The sequence below is a fragment of the Arvicola amphibius genome, chromosome 2 (assembly GCF_903992535.2).
Source record: "Arvicola amphibius chromosome 2, mArvAmp1.2, whole genome shotgun sequence".
Lineage (NCBI taxonomy): Eukaryota > Metazoa > Chordata > Mammalia > Rodentia > Cricetidae > Arvicola > Arvicola amphibius.
The window spans coordinates 117656980-117684044 of record NC_052048.2 but is presented as its reverse complement, the minus strand read 5'-3'; the positions used below and the strand labels follow the sequence as shown (position 1 = coordinate 117684044).

General features: G+C 41.3%; 1 protein-coding gene across 7 annotated transcripts in view; it reads right to left on the bottom strand.

The window, feature by feature from the left end:
* Thada (THADA armadillo repeat containing) overlaps positions 1–27065 on the bottom strand; it is a 301348-nt gene that overhangs the window by 150222 nt on the left and 124061 nt on the right. For 5 of the 7 annotated variants that reach the window (XM_038318638.1, XM_038318639.1, XM_038318644.1 and 2 more), the window contains 2 exons: positions 22465–22554; positions 20411–20542 (listed from right to left, as the gene is read on the bottom strand). In XM_038318638.1, the coding sequence (XP_038174566.1) occupies positions 20411–20542; positions 22465–22554 (222 nt within the window). The remainder of the gene's footprint in view (positions 1–20410; positions 20543–22464; positions 22555–27065) is intronic. The other 2 variants (XM_038318640.1, XM_038318642.1) reach the window with 1 other exon arrangement.

Here is a 27065-nt window from a genome sequence, read left to right as displayed (position 1 = left end):
AAATGTGTTCATGTAACCTAATGTCATACACGATGAGTCAACACCAGTGAAGATGATATGAGTTATTAATATATTTAGAAATAATGATCTACCACTACACATTTGAGAAATACTAAATGAAAATGACTGTGTTTACTGAGGCTAGGGAGATGGCCCAGTGGTTAAGAACACTGTCTGCTCTTGCAGAGGACCCGGGTGGGTTTCCAACACCAACATGACAGCTTGCAATCACCTGTAACTCCAGTTTTAGGAATCTATCATTTTCTTCTGATCACCTAGAACACTAGGCATACATGTGATGTAAAATATACAAGCAGGGAAAACACTCATACATATGGAATAAAGACAAATAAGTCTTAAAAAGAAAACAATAACAGAAAAAAAAAACCCAAAAGCTGAGCAGGTGAGGTGTGCACCTTGCCCACTATTACACTTGGCTGGTGGGAATGTAAAATGGTTCAGGAACTATGGAAAACGTTTCAGCTTCCTAAAGTAACCACACGGCCTTCCCATTTCACTCTCACGTATTTAATCTAGAGAAGTGAAAGCTAATACCCATACAAAGACATGTACATGAATGAGCGTTCCTAGCAACTTATCTATAATAGCTAAATTTTTAGATAAAATAAATGTCTATCAAGAGTTAAAGAAGTAAACAAATTGTGATGATCAGTATAAGAGAATCCCACTTTACTTAACAACATGGCTGAATCTCAGAATATGCAGGTGGATGCCGGGTTCTCTGGCAGAAAGGACGGCAGCAAAGCAGGACCTGCTGAACTTTCCCTGGGGCTGGGCAGGACAGTGAGTGTCAAAGGCTCAGACCTTCCGCCTGGCCACCGTGGAGAAAGACATATATACTGAGTCGGGAGTCTGTAGAAGCAGGATCCCGTTTTATTGCATCAGGCAGGAACTTATATAGGGCTGAGAGGGGGTGGGAATCTTGGGATGAATTGAGGTCTGTAAGGAATAAGAGCCAGTAATATCCTGCCATGTTAGCAGTGGCTAGGCAGAGGTGGGTTTAGGTCAGTCTTCACTGAGTCACTCATATGGGGAAGTCATGGCCAAAGACAGGTCTCCAAACTCAAACTATGCTCAGGAAGTTACAGTGGGCCTCATGAGGCCCAGCAGGTGGAATGCCAAAGAAAAAAGAATGTATGCAGTATGATTCCCATTTTATAAAATTCTAGAAAATGTAAGTTAATCTATAGTGACAGAGAACAAAGCCACCACTGTCAGATGTTTGAGGGGGGTGTTGTGTAAAAGGATTACAAAGGACGCTAGATATATACACTTTATAGTAGTGGTAGCTTTATAGGTATATAAACTTATCAAACTGCACACTCTGAACATGTGCAGTTTACCAGTCAGGTATTAATTTGTTTTTAGAGAACATCTTCATTAGCCTTTAATCTCAGTACTTGGGAGGCAGAGGCAGGTGGATCTCTGTGAGTTCAAGACTAGGTTGCTCTACAGAGTGAGTTCCAGGATAGCCAGAGTTACATATTGAGACTCTGTCTCAAACAACAAACTTCAAAGAAAAGTTTCTTGTCTCCCTTCTCTTAAGTGTTTTCCCCCCAGATTAAACAAGCCTAGTCAATTTTTCAACTTTCTGACCAGAAATAACTTTTCCTTGTGATCACTTTTTAAAAAAATAAATATTAAAGGCTAACAATAATATAAGAACTAGAACTATGTTCTCAATCTTGTACAGAGAAATTCAGCAAACCAACTTACCAAATTCACAAAGGAAGGAAACGGATCAGCCAACATTCAAAATTAAACTATATAGCTTTACTCTACAGCCTGTACCAACTGCAAAGTGAGCGTGTCTCAGTTCTGAGGTATCTGCTTTCGGTGTCTTGCTTATTTCTGACGCAGGTCTGGAACCTGAGAAACTTGTCTTAGCCTCAAACTTGTGGACCGCCTGTCTTAGTCTCCCAATAATGGCCTTACGATTACATGTCAGCCTACAGTATCTAAGGTATTTTTACAACCTCAGTACTGAATAATAATTATACAAATGAAAATCAATTAAATTGTTATTTTAAAATACACATTATAAACTATTCAATTAAGTGGTATCAATTTTGTTGGGACAGCTATAATAAACTCATCTGCATTTATATTTATATGTGATTATTAAGGTAAAAGAGATGTTTCTCTCCACTTTGAATTTATTAGGTCTTATTTCTAAAATCTTGAACAATCAAAAACTCGACTCATATCATAGTGAAAAAGTATTTTTCAGTTCCTAATAATTCAAATCATCCCAAATTCTGGGAAAATAGAACCAAGGCCAGCATCCTATTAATACATTCTAAATGAATGCATAGGGAATGCAGATTGCTATGTACAGTTCAAACAGAACTGACTACACATGCGCATGGCCTGGCCCCAATAAAAAGTGTACTAGTGTTAAAAGCATACAGCCACAGTGGTGGTATCTTTGTTCAGAAGCATGCTATATCCCTTCATCACTGAGGCATCCTAATACTTAATTATGATGCTACTAATTATAAGGGGCATCATATTACCTACAAGTCCTTTCCTGACTGTGACCTTGGGTTAATACATTAATTTCATGGTGACTGTGTTTTAAGATGGGGACATGTCAATAAAGAATACTGGCCATAACCTCTAAAATATCCAACAATCTAAATATCTGAGACCATAGAGTACTAAAAAAAATCACTGCTAATTCCCATTGCTAGTTTCAATAAGGATATATATATACATACATATATATATGTATATATATATGTATATATATATGTCTAAGCGTAAGTAGCATTAAATAAGTCTTCAAAGAAGGCATACAATGAATGTAAACAAAAAATAAGAAAGCTCTTAAATATCACTATTTCTTCAGCTGAATTAAATAAAGGTGGCTTCGAAGCAGTATCATTTATTTGCTAGCTTTCCTCTTTGTCTATCAAAAATAAACAAAATAAAATTAGTGGAGAATGTCTGATTCATTCTTCAATTCTGTCAAGGACACAACCTCTAAATCCAGATAAAAATAAAATACTAAGTGTGAAACCCAATACTGCTTAGCTTTGGGTACAAAGGTGTAATAAATAGAACATTTCAAAAGAAAACAAAACAACCTGGATTGCTTCCACTCGTTTTCATGATCTCATCAATAGATTTCTATGGCTTTGGCTACATTTGCCGGTAGAATCTGGTATCACACGCCTACAATATGTATTACCAGTTCACACAAGGTACAGAAATGCTCTTCACTCCCTCCCTCATATACTTTGAAACACTTCATTTACTATTCCAGAAGTTATCCTGACAAAACCATTAGTCAAAAAGAAAGCAAAGGAATCCACTTTTCAAAAAAAAAAAAAATCATGTATATCAGACTGTCTTAAACAACCATGCTATATCTAGCAAAATCTTTGTTTCATAAAGAATATATTTTTTGAGCCTATGCAGTGGTACATACATGTAAAACATAATATACATATAATTCTAGTACTCAAAAGTGGTGGCAGGAAGCTTACAAATTTTATGTCATCAAGGTCACCTGAATACATAGCAAGTTTCAGGTCAGCCTGGGCTATATAGTAAGACCCTGCTTCAAAAACAAAACAAAACATATCCCTCCCTATTCTTACTAGTGAGAAGGTCAGAACTTATTTCTACTGAATTTTACTCAAAGTGTGTATGTGTGTGTGTGTGTCCCCTTAACTTATTCCTAAGTCTTTAATGTCCAGCCTCTTCTTCAAAAAGTTCTAAATTAAAATATAGGAGACTGTTGACATCGTAGTTGATCACCTAATGGCTGCCTTCAAACGACAACAGGGATGGAGGATACAAGATGTATTTTTGTTTTGTTTTGTTTGTTCGAGACAGGGTTTCTCTGTTTAACAGCCCTGGTTGTCTTGGAATTCACTCTGTAGACAAGGCTGGCCTCGAACCCACAGAGATCTGCCTGCCTCTGCCTCCTGAGTGCTGGGTTTAAAAGCATGTGCCATCACCGCCCTACTGAGGGATTTCTCTGTTATAGTTTAAAATACCAGGTTTTCACCAGGCATGATTGTTCCAGGCTAACCAAGGCTACATAGAGAGACCCTGTCTCAAAGGGAAAAAAAAAGTTTTCAAGGTTGAAAAGTGTTTCATTATTTAATATGAGCATATTCTTCTATCCCTTCCTCCCTTCCTAAAACTCATATTGTAGTTATATCACCAGATAAGATGTTTATAGGGTTTGAGAATTTCTTTGGTCTGAAAAATATGGCAGTCCACTGCTGAGAAGCTGAGAGGGCTGGTTTAGCCAGTTTGCAGTTGTCTTTTTACAAAGACAGAAGCTAACAAGACAACACAAGGTCTGATTCAAATTTCATTCATTAATAGTAAAGAAATGTATGTTTGGCCACTTAATTGTTGCCAGATCCCACATATGGCTAATTTAATCATTAAGACTATTCCATAATCAGAGCAATGGACACTTCTCTTCCAGCCATGAAGACAGAGTACATTGGAGAGAATTGACTTCTCTCCCCTGGTTTATCTGTAGAACAGTAGCTACCATGGTTTAAATGATACTTTTAAAGACAAAACAGGCTCTTTCAATCCCAAACTTCTTCATACACCTAATGTGATAGCAGCAAAATGCTCTTACTTCTTGGGTTCTGTAGTGAGGAGCTGTGGGCAGGCCTGCTTTTCATCCCGCCCGGCTCCTGCATGGCCAGCTTTACACCCGAAATAATTACACGGAAACTGTATTCTTTTAAACACTGCCTGGCTCATTAGTTTCAGCCTCTTACTCACATCTTGACTAACCCATATCTAACAATCTACGTAACACCACGAGCGGTGTCTTACCGGGAAATATTCAGCATGTCTGACCTGGCGGCTGGCTTCATCGCATCTCTCTCCCTGAGGAGAGGCATGGCAGTCTGGCTCAGAGAGCAGAGGCATGGCGATTTATCTCACTTAGGAGAGGCATGTCATCTGACTGAGCCATCTACCTCACTTCCTTCTTCCTGTTCTGTCTACTCCGCCCACCTAAGGGCTGGCCAATCAAATGAGCCAGGCAGTTTCTGTATTAACCAATGAAATCAACTCAAACAGAAGACCCTCCCACATCAGGGTTCCTTAAAGTGTTCAATATCCATAGCCCTATAGTTCTTAAAAGGCTAGTCAATTCATTATATGCAACAGTAATCACATTCAAATTAAGGCAGACCAACAGCCCTATCACCCTGTATTTCCTACGGTGCTAGACTACTATAGAAGCAGGCATTGTTATGGTGAAATGCCCAAAATATAACATTTATCAGTTTAGCCATCTCATTACATAGTTCTATCTAGCCTGGAACTTACTGTATAGATTAGGCTGACATCAAACTCAGAGATCTGCCTGTCTTTGACTCCCAAGTGCTGGGACATAAGGCATGTGTCGCTATACCCAACCATTTTTAAGTGCATGGATCAATATTGTCAAGTATACTTATCAGTTAGTTTTATTTTAGATTTAACTAGCCTTTGGCCTCAATGACTGGACGTCCAATTTGCCACTGCTTTATATTCATGGCTTCAGATATAAATGCCAGTCTACTGCCAGGCAACTTCCTGGCTAAGTATTGAGAATCGAGGTTCATATAGCACACTGGGTCTGTCTCCTTGAGGTGAGGAACTAACCATCCAAATCAAGCATTCATCCTTTTCAGACAGAAGATAGAAACTTTGATCTTCTCTTCCTTCCAATTAAGCCTTTCTGAAAAGAAGAGATCCACTATTCTCTGACTTTTGGGAGTTTTACAAACTTCAGACTGCAGTTCAGAGCTCAGACAAGAAGCTGTCCAAGAAAAACATGCCTTGAATGAACAGGATATAAACAAAGCTGTAAGGAGGTAATTAACAGTAGAGACTTGACTCCCTCACTTGCAGCTCTGATAACAATCTGGCATTTTATCAGCAGGGTCTTTTATCTGCAAAGATTCAGTGTGTTCTGCTGCCTGGAACTATTTGGGGGAGGGACAAAGACAAAGCTTTCATCTTGAAAAGGAAATAGAGTTACATCTCTGAAGAGTAAGGAGGAGTCAAAGCTATAAAGAGGCCTCCATTGATTTCTCTGACAGAAGAGAGGTAAATGGAAAAGAGGACATCAAGTCACTGAAAGCCTGGCAACCAGTTCTGGTGGGGAAGAGTTATGGTGGGCCTCTACCAGGTCACGAGTGTGAAGATGACAATATACTTTCTTGTTCCTCATTCTGCATCTTTTGCCAATTGTCTTCTTGTTAAAATCAAAGAAGCATAACCTATCTCACACTGTGGCTAATGACGTAAGTGTATTCTGTCTCTCCCTGGTTTTAAATGGATCAAAACTATATAATAAATGAAGGTCTGTTGTGAACCCTCAAGGCTCAGCTCAAGATGAAGGGTGCACCCAAGAATATAAGGTGGCCGGCCTGAGGGTACTGTTTAAGAACACTAACATAATTTCCCATAGGTGTCCACTACCCTCAGAGTAAGTCAGTTGTTGATAGGTCTACAGCAGATTAGCAGCACCCTTAAGGAAGAGGGAGGGCAACAGGAATAGCAGTTAGTAGCAGAGTGTTCTCTTACTGTCCTCTAACTCAGTTCACTCCATGGACTGGTTGTGGGACTCAGAGAAAAACAGAGCTTTGAATGCCCTATCTTACTTAGAACGCAAGAATATTTATCTAAGGTTTAGTCAGGGTAACCACCCATTTTAGAATCCACAGCCCGAGGATTCTAAACCAGAGCATAATTGCCCAACAACACTAGTGACCTTTGTCAGACTGTGCAATCCCACAGCATCCTCTAGGTTCCTATGCAGTTCCCCTGTAACACCAGTGCTTTAGGAAGCTGCTCTGTGGGCTGGTTGACAATGCAGAATTCTCTCAATTGATGGAATCCTAAAACTGCTACTTTAGGGACATGCTTAACCAGGAAGCACACTGCAAATCCCTCTCTAGCCAGGCTCCACCCCTGACTCCTGCCTGAGAGGCAGGATCTTACTAAGTAGCTCCAGCTAGCCTGAAATGCACTATATAGACTAGGCTGGCCTCAAACTCATAGAGATCCTGTCTCATAAATACTGGGATTAAAGACATGCACCATTACACCCTGCAATAATTCCATTTCTTTAAGTTTCTCTTAATTAAAGTTATATAGGTTATAATTAGTAAATTAATTTTGCACTTTTGTTCATTTTGTCCATGCCCAAATGAATCTATACCTTAAATTTGGTTTTGTAGGAAATAATGACTCTTACGGGGAAAATGAATAAACAGTCTAATAAGAAACAAGCTAATACCTCTCATCCATCACCCACAAGGACAGCTCAAGGGCCTCCCTTAGTGTTTTAAAAATATTTTCTGCCCACTATTTGTAAATTATTTTCTTGTTTCTGTGACACATCTTTCAGTAACAACTCAGCTTTTTCTTGGCTATTTGGATATATTTCCATGGTTTGGACCAAAACAAACAACCTTTTCCAGGATGGCTACAGTGATCAAAATTAAGTAGGTTTTCTCATGTGGCAGTACCTTCAAGACACACAGCAGCTTCTGATAACGCTCTGGATGTTGTGTGGATAATATGGAATGACCTTCTGGGGGCACCAAACTCTGGTTCTGTGATTATTCAAGCTGAACTAAGTTTAGCCAGTGGAGGACAGAAGTGGAACTCAGCACATATAAAACTTAAAACTGGGGTCTGGAGAAATGGCTCAGTGGCAAAAGAGCACTGGCTACTCTTCCAGAGGTCCTGAGTTCTATTCTCAGTAACAACATGGTGGCTCATAGCCATCTATAGTGTAGTCTGATGCCCTTTTCTGACATAAAGTTGTACATGTAGATAGAGCACTCATACATATAATAAAGAAATCTTTTAAAAAAAACCATAAAACTGACAAGAAAGAGGGATTTTAACCCATTTCACAGACTTTAGTCCATTTTAACCCATTTCACCAGCTGCTACTGTCAGGGCTCCTCAAGATCGTTCCCTGAGGTCCCTAGATGCACTTTGGAGCAATAAAACTCAGTTAAGCAACCTACTCATCCATATTGGCTTTTTCTTGAGTAGGTTTAGGATTGTCAGGATAAGAAAACATGGGCAGCCGGGCGGTGGTGGCACACGCCTTTAATCCCAGCACTCGGGAGGCAGAGGCAGGCGGATCTCTGAGTTCGAGGCCAGCCTGGTCTACAAGAGCTAGTTCCAGGACAGGCTCTAGAAACTACAGGGAAACCCTGTCTCGAAAAACAAAAACAAAAACAAAAACAAAAAAAAAAAAAAGAAAACATGGGCAACTAAAAACATTTTAATATGTAATGATAACCATGTATTTCTGTTCTCTAAGACAGTAAAGATAGAGAAGTAAATCGGTGCATATGAAGAGCGTACTCTGTACACTTCAAATCCTCAAGGAGATGCGCTGTTACTATTGGTTTTCTTTCACTCTCAGCAACTCTAAAATCTCTCCAAATTATATAAAATTTTAACTGTGGAAACTCAAGATGACACACTAGAGTCAGAGAGGAAACTTTTCTAATAGTTTTGAAAGCATGCATGAATAGCAGCCCACAAATAATCTCATTAGGATTGTATGCATTTCCGCCTCAAGCCACACTTGTTCTTTACCATGACATTTGCAAGTATGCAATGACCCTAAGCTCCTATAACAAGGAAACTTTCTTTTGTAAAACAGTCTTAGTATTTCTCAAGAATCTCAGCGCTTCAGCTGAGCCAGTTTTATTTAGCAATCTGTCACAATCATGTGGGTTCCACTGCAAATGCTTCTTCCTTTAGTGCTGGTTTCAGACTGAAGTGTGAGACCACTGCCAATGGCCATGCCCCAAAGGAGAAACATCTAAGAAAACAAGGCAAGCCCAACACCGGTTAGATAAAACTGCAGGTTACCTCTGGCACAATGAGAACTAGCTTGTCATGTTTCACAGACAGAGCATCAGAAATAGGTAGGTGGGAGAGCCTGTCGCTGGGTGAGGAACTACAAAACCTAAGGCAAATGGGCTCTGAAGCCAGGTCACCTGGGCTCCAACCCAAGCCTAGCCTACACCAGCCACATGACCTAGGGTGTGTTTCCATGACTCCTCTTTAGATGATAGTAATAGCAACAGCAAACTCACACTGCTGTTTCGATGATTAAATGGGACAATATGCAGAAGGACCTATAACAGTGCCTACTCTACCATAAACATCTGCTAATTATCATCTATCTCTAATTAGAATGGAAAAAATCAGAACAAAAAGAGACAAGAAGCATCATAGTAACTCATCACGTCCAAGTCTCCATCGCATTTTACTGCCTCGGTGTTCTCGGTAATTCCTGTTGAGTAAATGAATAAATGAACCAACCCGGACTCCTCAAACAGGCCTGTAGATACTGTCGATACATTAGACATATTTCTCCTGGACCCTGTCACAGGAGCTGCTGCTTGCTACTGCAAACTGTTATTAGTCAATGTAACGAAAAAGAGCAAATCATTTCAAACTTACTGTAAGGCTTTCAGAAACCAGGGATTTGTTTTGGGGCAATGATCCTGTCAGTGAGCAAGTGCAAACACAGTCAGATCCCTGAGTCCACATTCTGTTATGTTGCTTGTGGAGAAGGTGGAGTGTGACAGCAGATAAGATGCTGCAGCAGATCCGACGGGGGGCTGCTTAGCCCACAGTGAGCAGAGGCAATTGAAAATGCTGACGGATGTCTGTGGCATAGGCAGAGATGACTGCAAACAAAGTCTCTGAACATGGAATCATAGATCAAGACTGACTCCTTAGTGTAGGCATGTGGCAACCCCAAAAAGTGCAAGGGAGTGAAAAGGCAGGCTGAGGGCAGGACATGGAGGTGGGCAGTGTTTGAAGAGCAGCAGGACGGAGGTGGAGTGGGAAGGAATTCGAAGAGGAGAGAGAAACAATGGCTCAAGGAAACCGCTGTGGCCAGTGTTGTGGAGGAGGGAGTCTGCAAGAGCACTGGTTCAAGATAAAAGCAGACACCACTGCAAAGCATTCAGAGGCTTTGGAAAGGAGACACAGGCTCAGTACAGTGATGGCAAGGGGCTAGGCTGCAGCTGTGCAAGAAGTGAATGGGGCAGGGCATGAAGTAGGGGACTCTGAACACAGAACTTTTCCTCAGAATCAGACCACAGAACATGGGCAGCTTTGGGTGGGGAGGGGGCTGTCTCTGTGGAGAGGTCTCTAATATCTCTTGTAAGCCCAAGGTGATGAAAGCGGAGCTATACTGGGTGGAATAAGTAAGTGCAGTAGTGGATGTATGGAGCAGCGGGAAGGGTGTTGTGCCTGTTTGAAAGGAGGAGAGAGGCGCCAGAGCCAAAGGAGGAGAGAGGGAAGGGCAAGCAGAAGCATGCAGGTTGTAAAGCCCAGTGCACTTTGTGCACTGCTGTGACTAATGCATACCAGACTGTAGATACTGCTGTCCCTGCTTTCCATGCTCTTAGTTACCTGTGGCCTGAAAGTACTACCTGGAAAATTTCAGGAATAAACAATCCGTATATCATTTTAAGTAAAATGATGAAATCTCATGTCACCCCATACTGTCCAGCTCAAAACATGAAGCATCCTTTGCTGAGCTTATCCCCAGTGCATATTACGCACCTGTGAGTCACTTAGCTATCTCTCTTACTGGGCTGCTGCCATGAAACAGTGGTTGGGTTCAAGTCTTACTGCCCCAAGCACAGAAGTAGTGATAAAGCTGGCAATTCTGACTTGCCAAGGAGCAGCCATAATACCAACACACTGTAGGTGAAAAGGTAAAAGATATCCATTAGGAAAAGAGAAAAACTGGGCTGCAAACCTCAGATTTATGGTAAAGATGAGTCTTTAATTCATGAAACTGTACCAGGGATGTGTGTGTGTGTGTGGGTGGGGGGGGGGGATTAATGGAGGCTTTGAGGTTGCACAACAAATGTAAAAGTAATGTCTTATGGGAACAAATACAGTGTGGGGCTCAATACTAACTGTGGCTCAGGTCAGTGCTGGGGTCTAGAAAGACATCCCTCAGTACAGCAGGAGGCAACTGCAGCAAGGTAAGAGTCCAGGTCCAAATGGCCGGGGAGAGTGAGCCAGGGAAAGGTAATCAGTCATCTCCCTATACTATCATATTAAATTGTACTTGCTATTCTGTTCCCTAACTCATACTTTTGGTATGAAGAGAAAAAAAGTACAATTTTGATCTAAAATGTACATTACTACGGTGGTAAATGAGTGTACATTAGCAGCATAGAGCTCAATACTGTGAAGCCCTACAAGTTAGCATTAAAAATATCTGTGAACACCTTGGCAAAACTTTTGAGAAAATATTTAAGACCAGGGAAATAAAAGTTTCATATGGAAAAAAATTCAAGTATTTTTAAATGTGTAGTGTTACTGTTTTTAAAAATGTAGCGTCGGGGACAAATACTACCTTTATTCAAGTTGTCACAAATCTGTGATAGCAGTTTCTCCTGTTAAAACTGCAAACCACTGTCTTTGTGCATCTTCTGGGTCACCCTTAGTCCAGCAGAAGCAATACTCTACAATCACTTCCAGGTTATAAATCTAGAGCTACCAGTGCCCGCCCCAGCTGGGCCCCACAGCCTGCAGAGTACTACCATGGCCTCACTTCCCAAAATAGCAGGTTGAGTTTCCCTGAGAGTTTCCTGCCCTGCTACTTGGGAAAGATTGCTAGACTTATACAGCTCACTAGCCTCAGACCTTAGGGCATGTATGACATAACAAAGTAGTTAATGTACACACGATGTCAGAGTTACAAGCCTGCACTTTATCTTGCTGGCCCTACAGCAAGCTCTTCAAGAATGAAGACCCCTTTCTTTTGAGCTTACCCACAACTCAACACAAGCTAGATATACAACAAATGTTTAGCAAGTACTTGGCTAATCAATCAACTGGTTGGAATCTAGCTCTTTAAGCAAATGACAGCAATAGGCCATGGATTATCATCACTGTCAGAATTTTCACCTAAGAATGAGACTGTTTGCAGATCTAATCACTTGTTCTAACATGACCTGAACCGGCCTGTTGAAGTAACAGATAACACTGAAGAAAAGCTGGTCCCTACAAGCTTTGTTTTTCTAGCTTGCTTTGTCAATGCATTCCATAAGAGGTGAACTCCTCATTCCTGTTGTTCAAAAACATACTTGGAAAAATGTCTTAAAGAGATCTGGCACCCCAGACTGAGCTAGCCAGGCCCTGCTCTAGGAACTGGGAGAAAAAAATAATTAATGAGTTTTTTTTTGTTTGTTTATTTTAATCCAGAACTTGGAGGGGGCACACAACATGGAAAACATGACTTCATTCCACATGCTCAACTTCAACTACCCTGGGTGGAATCTGGGAACTCAGAAGAGCATGAGCACAGCTCTAACAGAGCTGGATGAGGCCACAGACAGAGGGAGCCCCTCCACCACGCGAGTCAGCACAGCAGCAGGACCTCTCCCCACCTCTGCTTCCCATCTTTGCTCCAAGACCCCCCTCCCTATAGAAAGCCTAAATGACTGGCACCAGAGACTCAGGGAGTTATTTCACATGTACATGTCTGCATCACAATTAGCTAACCCCAGCACAGAGAACAGTGGGTGCCAGGAAAAGACAAAAGGAAAATGAACTGCTGAAAAGTCCCTGAGCAGAAGTGACCCCTGTCCTTTGCCGTGTTGTCCAAAGTCTGATCTGGAGTCCATAGTCTCACCCGTAAAACCAAAGACAGAGTTCTAGACTGACAGGGTAACAGGTCCCTCATCACCCCAACTGTCAGCAGGTTAGGGTGCTGGGGTCTCTGTCCCTGTGACCCTATGAAATTCAGTGGAAACCACAGGAGGGTCAGGGAGAGGGAATTTTTCATTTGCTGTTCCAGCAAGGCCCAATTTTCAGGGGTTTCCATGTGTAATGGGCAAGACTTGAGGACTACAGTACTCTCTCCCTGGGGCATCTCTGTTCAAACAAGATCCATTGAGAAGTGCGGACAGCAGACAGCTCCTTATTCCAGTCACTTCAGAAGAGCCACCTCTGACTTCTCAAGACTAACATGTTCTTTATACTTGTCAGAAAACAAATGGAACTTAAGTCAACATCTGGAACGGAAGAAAATACAGCAACCACAAAAAAAGATAATTAAATCAAGAAGAGTACTTTTCAGACATAACATCACACAGGCCAAGAGTGTTCTCAGAACCATCCAGAACAAAGTTACAGAAGTTACTTAGAAGCTAAATTTAAGTGGATTAATTCCTGGAGGGCATCATTTAGGAATAGACCACCACAACTTTGTGGGCCATGCCAAAATGGCGCTCCCATTTTTTTCTTTGTAAGACTGGGGAATTCATAAAAAGTGTACAAACAGGTGTGAGACATTTCGATCCAGGCTTGCTGTTTCACTCATCACCCACTTTGGAACTGTGGCTGGGGTATTCAGTGTTCTGAAATAAGACATCCCAAATAGATGCCTTGACAGTCATCCTACCCAACCTCAGACGATACAGAGACCCTTTGGGAAGCATATCCAACATACGATCAGTTCTCCTCAAGTACTTTTATTGCTGGGCAGCCCGGTATGAGGAAATCTAGTCATGTGTTTGATGGAGAACACTGTCTTTCACAAAACTCTTCTTTGTCTTCAGAGTTGTACTCTCTCCTACTTCCCCACTGGGAGGGAAAATGACAAATTGCCTTCTACCATATGGCAGCCTTTTGAGTATCTAAAGACCATTACCTTGTTGCCTCTACCCAGCCTTCCCAATCTGACTGCTTCCTCCATGCTGTGTCACTGCCCCAGGTAAATACTAGCCTATCAGTGGCCCTCCTAAAACGAGGATCCCAGAGCAGAAGACTCAACAGAATGGCCACGGAGTTCAGGAAGACTACAGCAAAGCTCCGCTCCCTGCAACAGCAGCACCGTCACATTGCCCCTAGGCTCATAGAAGATCCCATTCCCATCTCCTCCATAAAATGATGGGAAAGTAGACATTCTTAATTTTATACAGATATGATTTTGATTTAAAAAAATCCAAATGTGGTATATATCTCTAGTCTCAACCCACCAAAAACAGTTTCCTAAAGTCATATGGAACATATATTTTAGAAAGTCCTTATTGTATGCAAGTCAGAGGACCAGTTGCAGGAGTCAGTTTTCTCCTCTTACCATGTGGATCCCAAGGATGGAACTCAGGTCAGCTGTTAGGCTCAGCGGCAAGGGCCTTTACCTGCTGAGCCAACTTGCCAACCTGTACTTTCAATCAAGGAATATATCAGACATGAGAAAGAGAGAGAGAGAGAGAGAGAGAGAGAGAGAGAGAGAGAGAGAGAGAGAGAGAGAGAGAGAGAGAGAGAGAGAGGAGTATAGAGACTAATATGACATTCAACTATTTGCTCAGTTCTAAGCATTAAAAAAATACACACCATAAATAAAATTCAAGCTCTGAGTTCACAACTTCTCAGTGGCTTCCATTCCCCAAGACACACAGAGGTAAAGGGTATGGACTGAGTTTGTATTTGCTACTCTCATTTCTGAAGATTTTTGTATTTTTATTCCTTTGCCTCTGTTATACACAAAGTGGCAATTGAGTCTATTTTCATTTAAGTAATTCCAGTGCTGAATAAAGCTGCATACCCACCAGCATGGTAACACCACCCAAACACTGAGGTGACTCAGACATGACTAATACTCTTGGGGAATCCTTCCTAGTTCTCAGCAACTAAAGCACAGAGTACTTCCTAAGTGATACACTTAAGAGTCAATTGGAAACAACTACTATCAGTACAAATATGTGGTCGCAGAAAAATATGCTTTCTCCTTGCTTTTGGAGAGTCTTTTGAAGGCTGCTGGCACATTTCCATGACCCATGGCCCCCAAATTGCTGGCATGATTCTGAGCTGACCTTTGAACCTGAGTCTGTCAATTATTTGAGTCCTAGGACATGCTCTTACTCACAGAACACAATGCCTAGTACCTGACCTTCATCTGGCTTCAGGGTTTTCCTTCCCATTTACTGGCAGAGACATGTCAAAGCAAGTGAAAAAAAAAAAAAAAAAAGCTTGCTCTTTCAGAGTCTCCATGGCCCCACTCCCAGGTGACAAATGTTTGAGGTGGTGCACTCGTGGGGATGCGTACTACACACTGTGCACGTGGACTGCAGACACCGCTGCTCTGCAAATCAAACACGTACACTTAACATACACAAATTTAAAGAGGTTTTGTTGTTTTGTTTCGAAGACAGGGTTTCTCTGTGTAGTCTTGGTTGTCCTAGAGCTCTATGTAGACCAGGCTGGCCTCAAACTCAGAGATCCTCCTCTGCCTCCCAAGTGCTAAATCTAGGAGGCTATTTTGTAAGGAGGACATTTAACCCCACTAGAGTGAGGCTTTCCTACCTGGGTTCTGGGCTCTGGCTGTATTAGTCTGGGGGGCTTTCCCTTGCATGTTTGGCTTCATTATAACTATGAGCTTCAAGGGAAAAACAGTGCCTTGCCACTGCTTCTATCCTGATCCATTCAGGCTTCTCTCCAATGACCCTAAACCCTGCAGCAGGGTACTGAAAGGCACTTTCACAGGGCCCCTCTAAAGGATGGCCAAAAAGGAATTCATAATCCAGGAAGGTCACAGGCTCATGAGGCCAGAGAGGACCAAGGTAACACTCAGTCCAAGAACTCAATTTGGTTGAAACTTGTTTGAAAAGGAAACAAAAAGTCAGAGAGGTGAATCACAATATAAGCAAATGCCAAAGATCATACTAGAACAGAGGGCTCCTCAAAGGCCAGGTAAAACATGGAACCCAGCTGAGGCTCCTTTCTATATAAGCCATGACCATGGCTAAAACATGTGGTTCTAATAATACAGGGCTGGAAGTCCTGGAACACTTCAGAATACATAGATCTGCTCACACACAAACTTTCAACTCCAAGCTAGTTTCATTTTTATTTTACTCAGTTTAATTTGGTGCCCAGATTTGTACTAGGTAGAAGAAAGTACCACAAAGCAACAATTCCTGAGCTTGTGTGCCTGGAAGGAGATTACAGGTCATGCTGAGGAGCAAGCACTGAGCATTACAGTCCAGGCTAATAGTGACAATGGCAGGAGCAGGGCGCACTGCACTTGGAAAGAGGAGAGACCAGGAGCTGAGAGCATGAGAAAGGGAGCATCAGAGACTTCGACCTTGGCGGTGCTGGAACCACCCTGCTTACCTGTTTTGTCTCCATAAAGTAAATGCTGCCCTCTACTTATCTAAAAGGACTCTGAGAAGTCAGAGCAGATACAAATACGATGGGCATGGCATGTGGTTTACCCCTGAGTTCTAGCACTGTATAAGCTGGCACACTGGCACACGCCTATTATCCAGGTGCTTGGGAAGTGGAGACAAGATGATGAGAAGTTCAAGGTTGTCTTTGGCTGCGTACTAGGTTCAGGAAAGTCTGGGCTGCATAAGAATCCATCTCGAAACAAAAATAAATACAAATACAAACAAACAAAACCCCAAACACAAAAGCAGCAGTGTAATGCATACTTAAAGACGAGTTCCTGGCACCAGAATCTTAAGTGAAGTAAAAACTCATTACTTTTTCCTGTAAGATCTACAATACTCCAGCATAGAAGACAAGCTGCTTTACTTCATAACCTGGACAAGGTGCAATGTAATCATCTGCATTATGTAATACTCAAGGGAAACAAGATCAGAGTCAATATTATTTCCCAGTGTCACAAGCTTAAAAGGACCAACCCTCAGTTTTTCTATCTCCATCTTCCTCTTTGGTAAAACTGATAGAGACCTAAGATACCATGAAACCCTTTTAAATACATGAAACACAAGCTTCCCTATTCTTTGTTGACTAGGTGCTCACATCTCAACATAAAAATGTCCCCCACATAGGTGCTATGCATGACTTCTACAGGTACATATTTGTTTGGTTTTGTTATTGGTGCTTAGTATTTGTAAGAGAAAGAAAGAAAACAGAGATCACTTTCAAAAATGAGGGCAACGGGGGCTGGAGAGATGGCTCAGAGGTTAAGAGCACTGCCTGCTCTTTAGAGGTCCTGAGTTCAATTCCCAGCAACCACATGGTGGATCACAACCATCTGTAATGAGGTCTGGTGCCCTCTTCTGGTCTGGTGGCATACATGCAGACAGAACACTGTATACATAATAAGTAAATAAATCTTTAAAAAAATGAGGGCAACGAGTAAATGGACTGGGGAAGATGGGAACTAAAATTAGACTAAGCTGAAAGAAGGGGAAGCTGCGGGGGTGGGGGGTGGGGGATGTTTTACAAAAGCCCTCAAAACTGAGGCGATTCCTCCCAGGTTAGAGAGGTGCTGGGCTCTTATGTTTCTAGCAGGAGGAGACACTATGCGCTCAGAGAGAGTGCCACCACATAAGTCCAGTGCAGGAAAACTGCTCCGTGCCAGTGTCACAAAACCAAGTCTCCTCAGCCTGGGCCTCTGCTCTGTTCAGGACTCCACAGTCAGCATTCTAGGGTACTATGTGGTTTCCTGAGACTTTCCAGCGGAAGCTTGAACTTGCCTGTGAAAGGGAATCCAATGACTCCCAGCCCTGTTAGTCTCAAAGGAGACCTCTGGCCTCTAGAAAGCCCAGACAGGTAGACACTGGGAGCTGCATTCAGAAAGCTACTTGGAGTTCTTTTAAAACATTAATATTCTGCCTGTGCTGCTGCAACTGAAGAGAGGATGGTGTGAAATGAAAGGCCTCACAGTAATGTGGGAAGGGCTGTGTATCTGGATGGAGAACAGAAAAATACACAAGACCTTAAAAACTGTAAACAAGATGCTTGGGCTAATATGAGCATTTCTGTTCCAAGACAGTATAACAGTCTTAACTGTGCCCACATATAACATGGAAAATCCAAATTAGTAACTTCTGAGATTCATGCTGACAGAGAAATAAGCTTAGATAAACTCTTTCTTTAAAAAAAAAATCCCTTAGATTTGTTTATTTTATATGTATAGGTATTATGTGTGTGCATCATATGGATGCCTGGTGCCTATGGAGGTCAAAAGAGGGTGCTAGATTCCCTGGACCTGGAATTATAGGCAGTTGTGACCCATCATATGAATTCTGGGAAACAAACCTTGATCTGCTTTGATAGCAAGCATTCTTAACTGCTTAACCATCTTCCCAGCCCCTTGGGTAGATTCTTAAATATACAGCGCAGGGATACAGCTCAATGGTAGAGTGCTTGCCAGGCATGAGCAAGGCCCTGAGTTTGATCCCCAACACTGAAAAACCAAATAACATAAACAAAACCAACCAAACTAACCCAAACCATGTTCTAACCTGGTGCCACATCCTTGCATTTGGGGTCCTGGAACCCTAACTAGGTGCAACATGGGAATGAGGAAAGGACAGACAGACACATAGACACAGATCAGGTAGTCTAAGCTCTGTATTAGCACACTGGAAAGTTCAGTGTGTTTAATATATGTATTTGTTTTTTCAAGATAGGGTTTCTCTGTAGCTTTGATGCCTGTCCTGGAACTAACATCGAGATTCGACTCCCTCTGCCTCCCGAGTGCTGGGATTAAAGGCATGCACCATCACCGCCCGGCCTATTATATATAGTTTTATATACATATATAGCCATATGTCTATGCATAATATATATTTTATGCAGTTGAACAGCGAGATGAGAGTGTTGGAGGAAGCAGGGTTACTGCATACAGATAAACAAGAAGGCAGCATTACTATACACAACTGAAGGAGGAGGTGGGTTTAGCTATTGTGGTAGGAGCAGTCATTATAGGGAGCAATTTTTAGGCCATGAACTTGGGCTCACAATGTGGGTGATGGGGAGCAGCTGTGAACATTTTCTGCAGAATTTATCACCATCCTGACAGGGGTGAGCTGAAGGCTTTGCCATCACTCTAAATCTTACCCAGAGAAAGCTTTTGCCATTCCCATGGGCCTGAGGTACTTGTGTCACCAACGGCCACACCCATGCCAACAACACAGCCTTACTAAGGACTTCACTGCTTCCTCCAGCCTGGTTTCAGAGTAATGTTTAAATCTTCTATATTAATGTACTCTTTGACTATTTCTCAATACCATGTCTATACTCAGATGATATATAAACAGGCCATTAGAAAGGATATTTTCAATGCAGCAACTACCTGCTTCTAGGAGTAGCAGACCACAGACAGTACAAGCCTCTGCAAAGCAAATGTTCTCAGCACAGATGATGAGGGTCCATGGCCCAGCTGGTTTTCTAATGCATACTGTTGACTCTCTGCCCCCTTCTCCTTGTGTCGACTTTCTGATACAGTACTTTGCCCCCACTTGCCTGCTACAAGTATTCATAGAGAGAATACTGTTGAGGCTCTTGAAAGTAAAATTTACCACCCAAATTTCTAAAATGAATCACCAAATGTTGGATGAGGTGGTTGGTAACTGTATCAGGAAACAGAAACCAGTCTGAGTGAGTCACCTCTATGATTAAAGATAACACAGCCACAGCCTGGGCTTGGTGACAAACAAATGGCCAAAGCAATCACATGTCAGAATCTTGTGTTTAATGGTTTCTCACATGGAAATGCGTAAGTCAGCTACGTGAAACCAGGAAGCATAGGCCAGAGCACCACACAAACGTTAAACACACACTCTCGAGTCTCATGTTCTTGTACTGCTTGTCCAAGTCCATTTCAATTTTTTAGTAGATACATTAAAGGCACCAACTTGTCAAGAAGTAAGAAGAAAGGCAAAAACTGTTAATAATACAAGAGTTGGAAAATAGAAATGCTTTTTGGAGGCTGGCATGTTAAGGTGCTTAATCCAAAATAAAAGTGGTCAAGAAGGTGACAGACACTGCAAAAGAGGTAAGAGAGCTTTTGGTGATGTCTCCCAAGCAAGAACACCTATAGTTGGTGTGTATCCACATGTACTCTAAGCTTTGGGATCTTTTTTAGGCACCCCAAGTTTGGAAGAGAAAGTAAGCGGGACCATGGGCAATGTGGCATTGCCACAGGCATGCCAGGTCCTGGATGCTCTGTCTCCTCCAGAGTAAAGAGCTATATATCCTGATAGTCTTTTAAACTACAGGACAGGGAATACATGCTAGGATTAAGCCTGCTCCATCATACCTGTGTTGGCTGGCCCAGTATAGAACAATGCAAACCACAGGCAGCTTTTTCAAAAGAATAGTTCCTATCAACACCACATACCCATTAGCAGGTCTCCAAGGGAAGCACTGACAACACAGTAGGTTCTAATGAGCTCCCAGACCCACAGTATAAGCATCTTACTCTAAAGCATTAGAGAACAGTCAGGAGCAATGGCAGAAAGTCTCGCCATACCATAGATTTCACACAATGGCTTTCTAGGACAATGTGCTGATTATAATTCTCTAAAGAAAAACAAGATAAAGCATTTCCTCCAAGTGTCCTATACCATGACACTACCTGATGATGAAAGGGACAAAAGGCGCCAAGCTGAGTGCAGACGACGTGCCATCCATCGGAGATGGGTAGAGTCTCTCCAGCACCAAGAGTAAGAGGAACATACTGGGATGGCGATCAGGCTCTCCCGTCTCACTGAAAAGAAGTTATTATACATGAAAGATTTAAGACTGAAGAAGTCAGGTACCATTAAAACACATTTTGTCCCTTTTTTCTCCTTCCCTTTAATGTGCGGATGTGAAGTCTTTGGCAAAGCAAGGCTTCTGCACTCATCCTCTTCTAAAGCCAAGTGCTCTTGAGCTGGCTGTGCTGTCTAGAGCAGGAAATGTGAAGCTTGCCATGTCTGTTGGGTTTGAGAAAGCATGAACAGGCCAGTACTTACCAGAACCAGAAAATCCTATCTGCACCAACTAGCAATTAGAGAAAACGTATCACAACAAAAGTAAATTTCACTGATAAAATTACATCTTCCCATTACAGACAAGTTACATGCATTCACACCAACACAAAGACTGATAAAGAAAAGAAAAAAGATACATGTTCTGAGATGCCCATAGAGAAAAGTCTACTGTCAGCTACAGAGTAAGACAGAAAGGAAACGAGAACATTCCTCTCCATCTCAAGGAGTTCCTAAAACTCATTGGTCATTTTTTACTCAGGTAGACCCACATCTGAACACAGGTGACCTGATTAATTAGCAAACTGCTACAGTGGTGAGTTGAAACAGGCCAGTAACACAAAACAGTAAGAATCTATTAAATAAATTTAGTATCTAAAAAGAGATCTTAAAAAATAACAGGAAGAAATAATTCTAGGTCTGCTTTAGGTGACCAGTGAGTTTCATTACAATTGTTGAGAGAAGCTTGGGTAAGGGGTTATTCACAGGACTATGGGTGCTTACTGCTCCACCACCTACAGACCCTTAGGGAGGAGTGGAGCTTTGTGAGCCCCTTCACTTTGCTTGGTGTTGGGGTTTTTGTTTTTAATTTTTAAACTTACATTTGCTATAACACTGTGCCTCCTAGACACGTAAGAAGCTACACCTAAGAAGTCTTGCCAACATGGCTGCCTAAACAAAACCAAACAAGGAAACCAATAGACATGCTAATGTGGGAGGGGAGAATTTCCTAAATATAGGCAGTTATGGAATGCTGGGAGTGGGGGAAAAGTCTTCCCCAGGAAAGAGCACACCAACTGGTCATCCAGTACTGACTGGTCAGCCCTGAACACACACATATACAAGTAACATATGGACTGAGCAGGTTATATTTATGAATCAAGGAACACACACACATACACACACACAAATATACCAACAATTAAAAAAAAAAAGGCCAGGAATTTGAAAGAGAGCAAGGGAGGTATATGAGAGGGTTTGGAGGGAGAAAAAAAAAAGAAAATAATGCAATTATACTATAATCTTTAAAATTAAAAAATTATATTTATTTATTTTCTCACACACTCCTTCTGGGTGTGTGTACATGCATGTGTTTGTGTACATACATGCCAAAGCACACTGTCAGGAGACAATTTTCAAGAGCTAGCTCTCTCCTTCCACAACATAGGTCTTGGAAACCAAGCTCACGTTGTCAGGCTTACTAGCTAGTGTCTGAGCCCACTAATCATTCCAGTGTTTGCTTGCTTTTAACTTTAGTATCTTATTTTATGTGAACCAGAGTTTTGTCTGCATGTGTGTCTGTGTACCTCACTGTACCTGCTGCCTACAGATGCCAGAAGGCACTGAATCCCTTGAACCTGGATTTACAGACAGCTGGGAGTTACCATGTGGGTGTGAGGAAGTGAACCTAGGTCCTCTGGAAGATCAGTGTTCTTAATTGCTGAGCTATTTCTCCACAGCTCCTCCTCTCCCAGAATTTTTTTTTTTGTGGGGGGGGAAGAAAAGTCTGTCTATGTACCTCAGATTAGCCTTAAACTGGTGGCAACCCTCTAGTGTCCATCTTCTGAGGGCTGGGACTGCAGGCACAAGTCATCCTGTCAACCATGACTACATGTCTTCACACTGGGACTGGACTTCATCCACTATGTCCTTGCCTTACCTGCCCACTGTATTGGCTACAGTTTCCAACTGCTTGAGGAGAAACGGATACAGTTCTGGAAAGCGAGAGAAAAACTCTCTTCCTGTCATTCTGCGGAAGAAGAAACAAAGGAGAAATGATTATATTTGATATCCTTGGATTTGATAAGAAAGCTCGCACCTTCCCCCTTTGAAGGAAAACAGTAAGGTCATGTCTGGCTATTTAATGAAAACCTCCAATATCTTACATTGTGTTGATAGTCAACACAAATGAGGCAAAGTTGGAAGTGCTTTTGAAGCACGGACTTCTCTCTATAATTAAGATGACATATACTTACAAATATTTGATATTAACTTCAGTCAGAGAAGAGATAAGTAATGTAAACATAAAAGTTTGCACAACTGATTTGAGTAGAGCACAGACAACACCTGACAGACTGACTCGGATTCAGCGATAAGGAGAGGCCTAGAACAAGGTTTCCCAACCTTGGAGCCATGTGATTTTGGACCAAGCAATTCTTCAGGACTGGAGGATGTCCTTTGTGCTACAGAATGGTTAATAGTCTCTGAGGTTTCTACCCACTAGATGCCAGTAGCACAGCATCCTTCTCCCTAGATGTAACAATGACAATGTCTCCAGATACTGCCAAATGTATGTGATAAGACACAATGATAAATGAGTGAGATCCACTGCTCTGGAGGATGGCGGCAACAGGAAGTATGGGCTTGGTGCATTCGTGTCTATAGGGACTGCTCCAGCGGATACCTATAAGGATCATCTTTCCCATACTTACAGAAACTACTCTTGAACTCAGAAAAGGAGATAACAATAGTTTCTCAGAGGGCACACACAGTAGGCCAAAAAGCTCAAACTTAGTAAAGCGTTTAGGAAAGAGGCTTGCTTGTTAAAGAAATTAGAAAAGGCCTAACTATAGAGAAACACTCATAACCTGTTCACTGTTTCAACTCTAGACATATGCTCCTATTAATGAACACTCATATCACATTTGGTTAAACTGAAGCATTTTGCAGGCAGCAAACTGCTCAGATCTTGTGTTGCCAGTCGGCTCACACATACATGCAAATTGGCTACCACCAAGACTCATGATTTCCCATAAAGCTCTGTCTCCAGCCAGCTCCTGCCTCCCCAAGTAACCACTGATTTTATTTCGATTACCACAGTTTAGTTTCATCTATTTTAAACTTTCACAAAAATGTAGTGGTACATTTTATAACTTTTCTGTCTGGCTTTTCACATTTGGCATAAAGTTGCTGAGATTTGTCCACAACACTGGCTGCAGCAGTGGTTTGACTCGTCTTCTGCTAAGCAGAATCCCACCATGTAAATACAGACGTTTGTAACCCATTCTGTGGGCAGACATGGGTACCTTTCATTCGTGGGGTGGGGGGCTTTCTGAACACAACTGCTATCCTGACATTCTCAAACAAGGTTGTTCTTGATCATATGTTTTCATTTCTCTGGGTTAACATCTGAGAATAAATGTGACATCTGCTTACCATTTAGGAAACACACAGTTTCCCAAACAACTCCATGACTTTATACTCCAACAACAGAAAAGCAAAGTTTTGGAGGATCTCTACCACTTACAGTGTTTGCTAATGGCTTTTATCTTGTTTTTCCATTTTAATGAATCCTGGGGTATCTGTGATTTTGATCTGCATGCCTGGATGACTGATGGTGCTAAGCAGTCATTCTATGCTTAGGCATCGTGTAGCCTTCTATTCAAATACTTTTACCCATTCTGAAAATATGTTGTTTCCCTTGTCATACAAACAACATATACACTTCTCTGCTGAGTCAGCCTTCTTTCTTAATAATGTCTTTAGATGAGAAAACTTCTAAATATTTGATTAAGTCCAGTAATTTATCATTTTCCTTTCTGTGCCTCATGTATTTATACAGCCTAAGAAATCTCTTCCTCTTCAGAGTAACAACTGTTTTCTGAATGTGCTATGGCTTGGCCTTTCACACGGAAGTCTATGATCTAAATCCATCTCAAATACATTTCTGCATTCAGGACTTGCTCTCTTCTTTTGTTCTCCCTCCCTTCCTTTATTGCCTTCCACCATGTGGGTCCCAGGGACTGAACTCAGGTCTTTAGGTTTATCAGTAAGTGCCTTTCCCTGGGGAGGCGTCTTACTTGCCCTATCACATTTTTAGTAAGATGTTCCTTAAATAGAAAGATGGAGATGCATTTTGCACAAGGGCTAAAACATTTAATATTACAAAGATTAAACTCCTTATCTGTACAAATGCAATATAATTCTAATAAAAACTCTGTGTCCCTGTCTGTCTCTCTACCAGCCCCCCTCCATGTTCCTGTCTGTCTGTCTCTGTCCCCCTTTCTGTGTCCCTGTCTGTCTGCTTCTGCTCACCCCCCCATATGTGTAAGAGATGAGATGGAGATTCTAAAATATATATGACACACCACAGGCTACAATAGAGTACAAGGTTGGCAACTCATCCCTCGGGTTGCAAGACATATCAGAATAGCTTAGCTACACAGCAAATTTAGGGCCAGCTTGGTCTACACATGACAGACACTTCCACAACAAAAATGAATTCCAGAAAACCAAATAAGTAAATCAACAAATCAATAATGATATGGTAATTCATTAAAACTAAATTTTAGCCTTCTGATATATACAAAATAAAATTCTACTGTATCTAAAGCCTAAAAACAGCAATAAATAAAAATATGAAAGAATAAGTTTTTTACAGTCTTGACTTTTGAGGAATTTCCCCACAAGGTCTCCATGTTGTCAGTCCTGACAAATTAGGACTAAATTCATGCATTTCGTCTAATATATCATTTAATTAATTTAAATTGCTGTCAACGAAATGGATGCAACCTTCAGTATTAATATTAGCTGCAGCCCCTAGCACCTGACACCTAATCAGCATCGCATGTCTGGTAAACCAAAGGCTGTGTGGTTTTCTATATTGCCTTTCCATCTAGCCTTTGGCATTAATCCAGAAATAAGAGCTGGTGCTGGGCCTTGAGGTATGATATGGTACACACCTTCAATCCTAGAACTTGGAAAACTAAGGCAGGAGGACTGCCAGGCAGAGGCAAGTGGATCTCTGTGTTTGAGGCCAGCCTGATCTGCAAAGCAAGTTCCAGGGCAGCGAAAACTACCCAGAAAAAAAAACCCTGTTTCAAAAAATTAAAAAAACCAACCAACCAAACAAACAAAAACAAGAAAAGAAAGAAAGAAAAAAATCTAAATGTAACCAAGTTTGTACTTCTAATGCCATTTTACTAGAAATATGGAGGACCAATAGAAAAAGCTAAACAATATTGCAAGAACACTCGGATTTTGGAAACTGCATAGGAAAACAGCCAGTTTCTACTAATAAACTAATAGCTGAAAAATAATATAAAGTGTTACAAAATAAGAGGCTTTTGAGACTAAAAAAAAAAAAATCAAAGAAATGAGCTAAAGTAGATGAACTGCAATGTGTAGAAGCTGCCTGGTTCCCGGTTCTAATAAATTAAATACAGAAAAACTTGTAAAACATTAAGGGAAGTTTGTATGCTGAGGAAGAACTTTGCTAGATGTGGTAATAACACAGTAGTATTTCCTCTAAAATTCCTTTGGTCATGCACACCAAGTGGATTTATAGGGAAAAATGGCATGGTGTTTACAAGCTCCAGGAAAGTAAGAAATGGAGGGACTCAGAGACAAAATGATAACTGCTGAGTAATGGGTGCAATGGGACAATTCCTGTTAATACATTGAAAATTTCAATAGTAAAATGTTTTAAGTTAAAGACTAGAAGACAAGTCACAAATGGGACTACACAATCGTAACCAGAACATATGAAGAACTGCCAGAAACCAGTAAGTAAAGGGCAACAAGTCAACACAAGATGGACAGATCTATTAAAACAACCACATTTTTGTCCATACACACCTCTCCACCTAACACACAAAAAGCAGCATATTCACCCTGCAGAAGAACTAGTTAGTCATTCCCTAGTGGTCTAATATCTCTTAGGTGAGTTACAAAGGCAAGCAGTCTCACTTATACAAACCATATGACTATGACCTAGAAATCATCCTGATAGATAACTGGGCTCTGTTGTCCATAATGCTGCCAGATAAAAGGGCTGCTCAACTACTACTCTATGATTAAAGGCATTATTTTAATTGAATCGAAGCTAATTGTTCCAAACAGCAAATTACCTCATTCAGTTATCTTAGAAAATATTTACTAGCCAGTCTATCCTGGAGGTATATAGTACATTACCTCAAAGCTAAACATTTTGTGAACATTTTAACTAACTGTTTTGTTTCTCAGAGCTGAGTAATTTGTTTTATTATATCATTTTTAAAATACAGAGTTGTTTCTCATTATGGGAAGAGGAGTTGGCTCCAAGACCCTTGCAGATAGGAGAACTTATAAATACTCACACAGTGGTATAGCATCCTTTAAGTCATTTTTATAACACTTGACATACCCACACAATATAAATGCTTTTACATGCTGTTTTACTGCACTGTCTAGCGAATAATGGTAAGAATAGGAGTCTGACCATGTTCAGAGTTTCTTCCAAATATTATTATTCCGTGGTTGGCTGGGTTCACAGATGAAGAT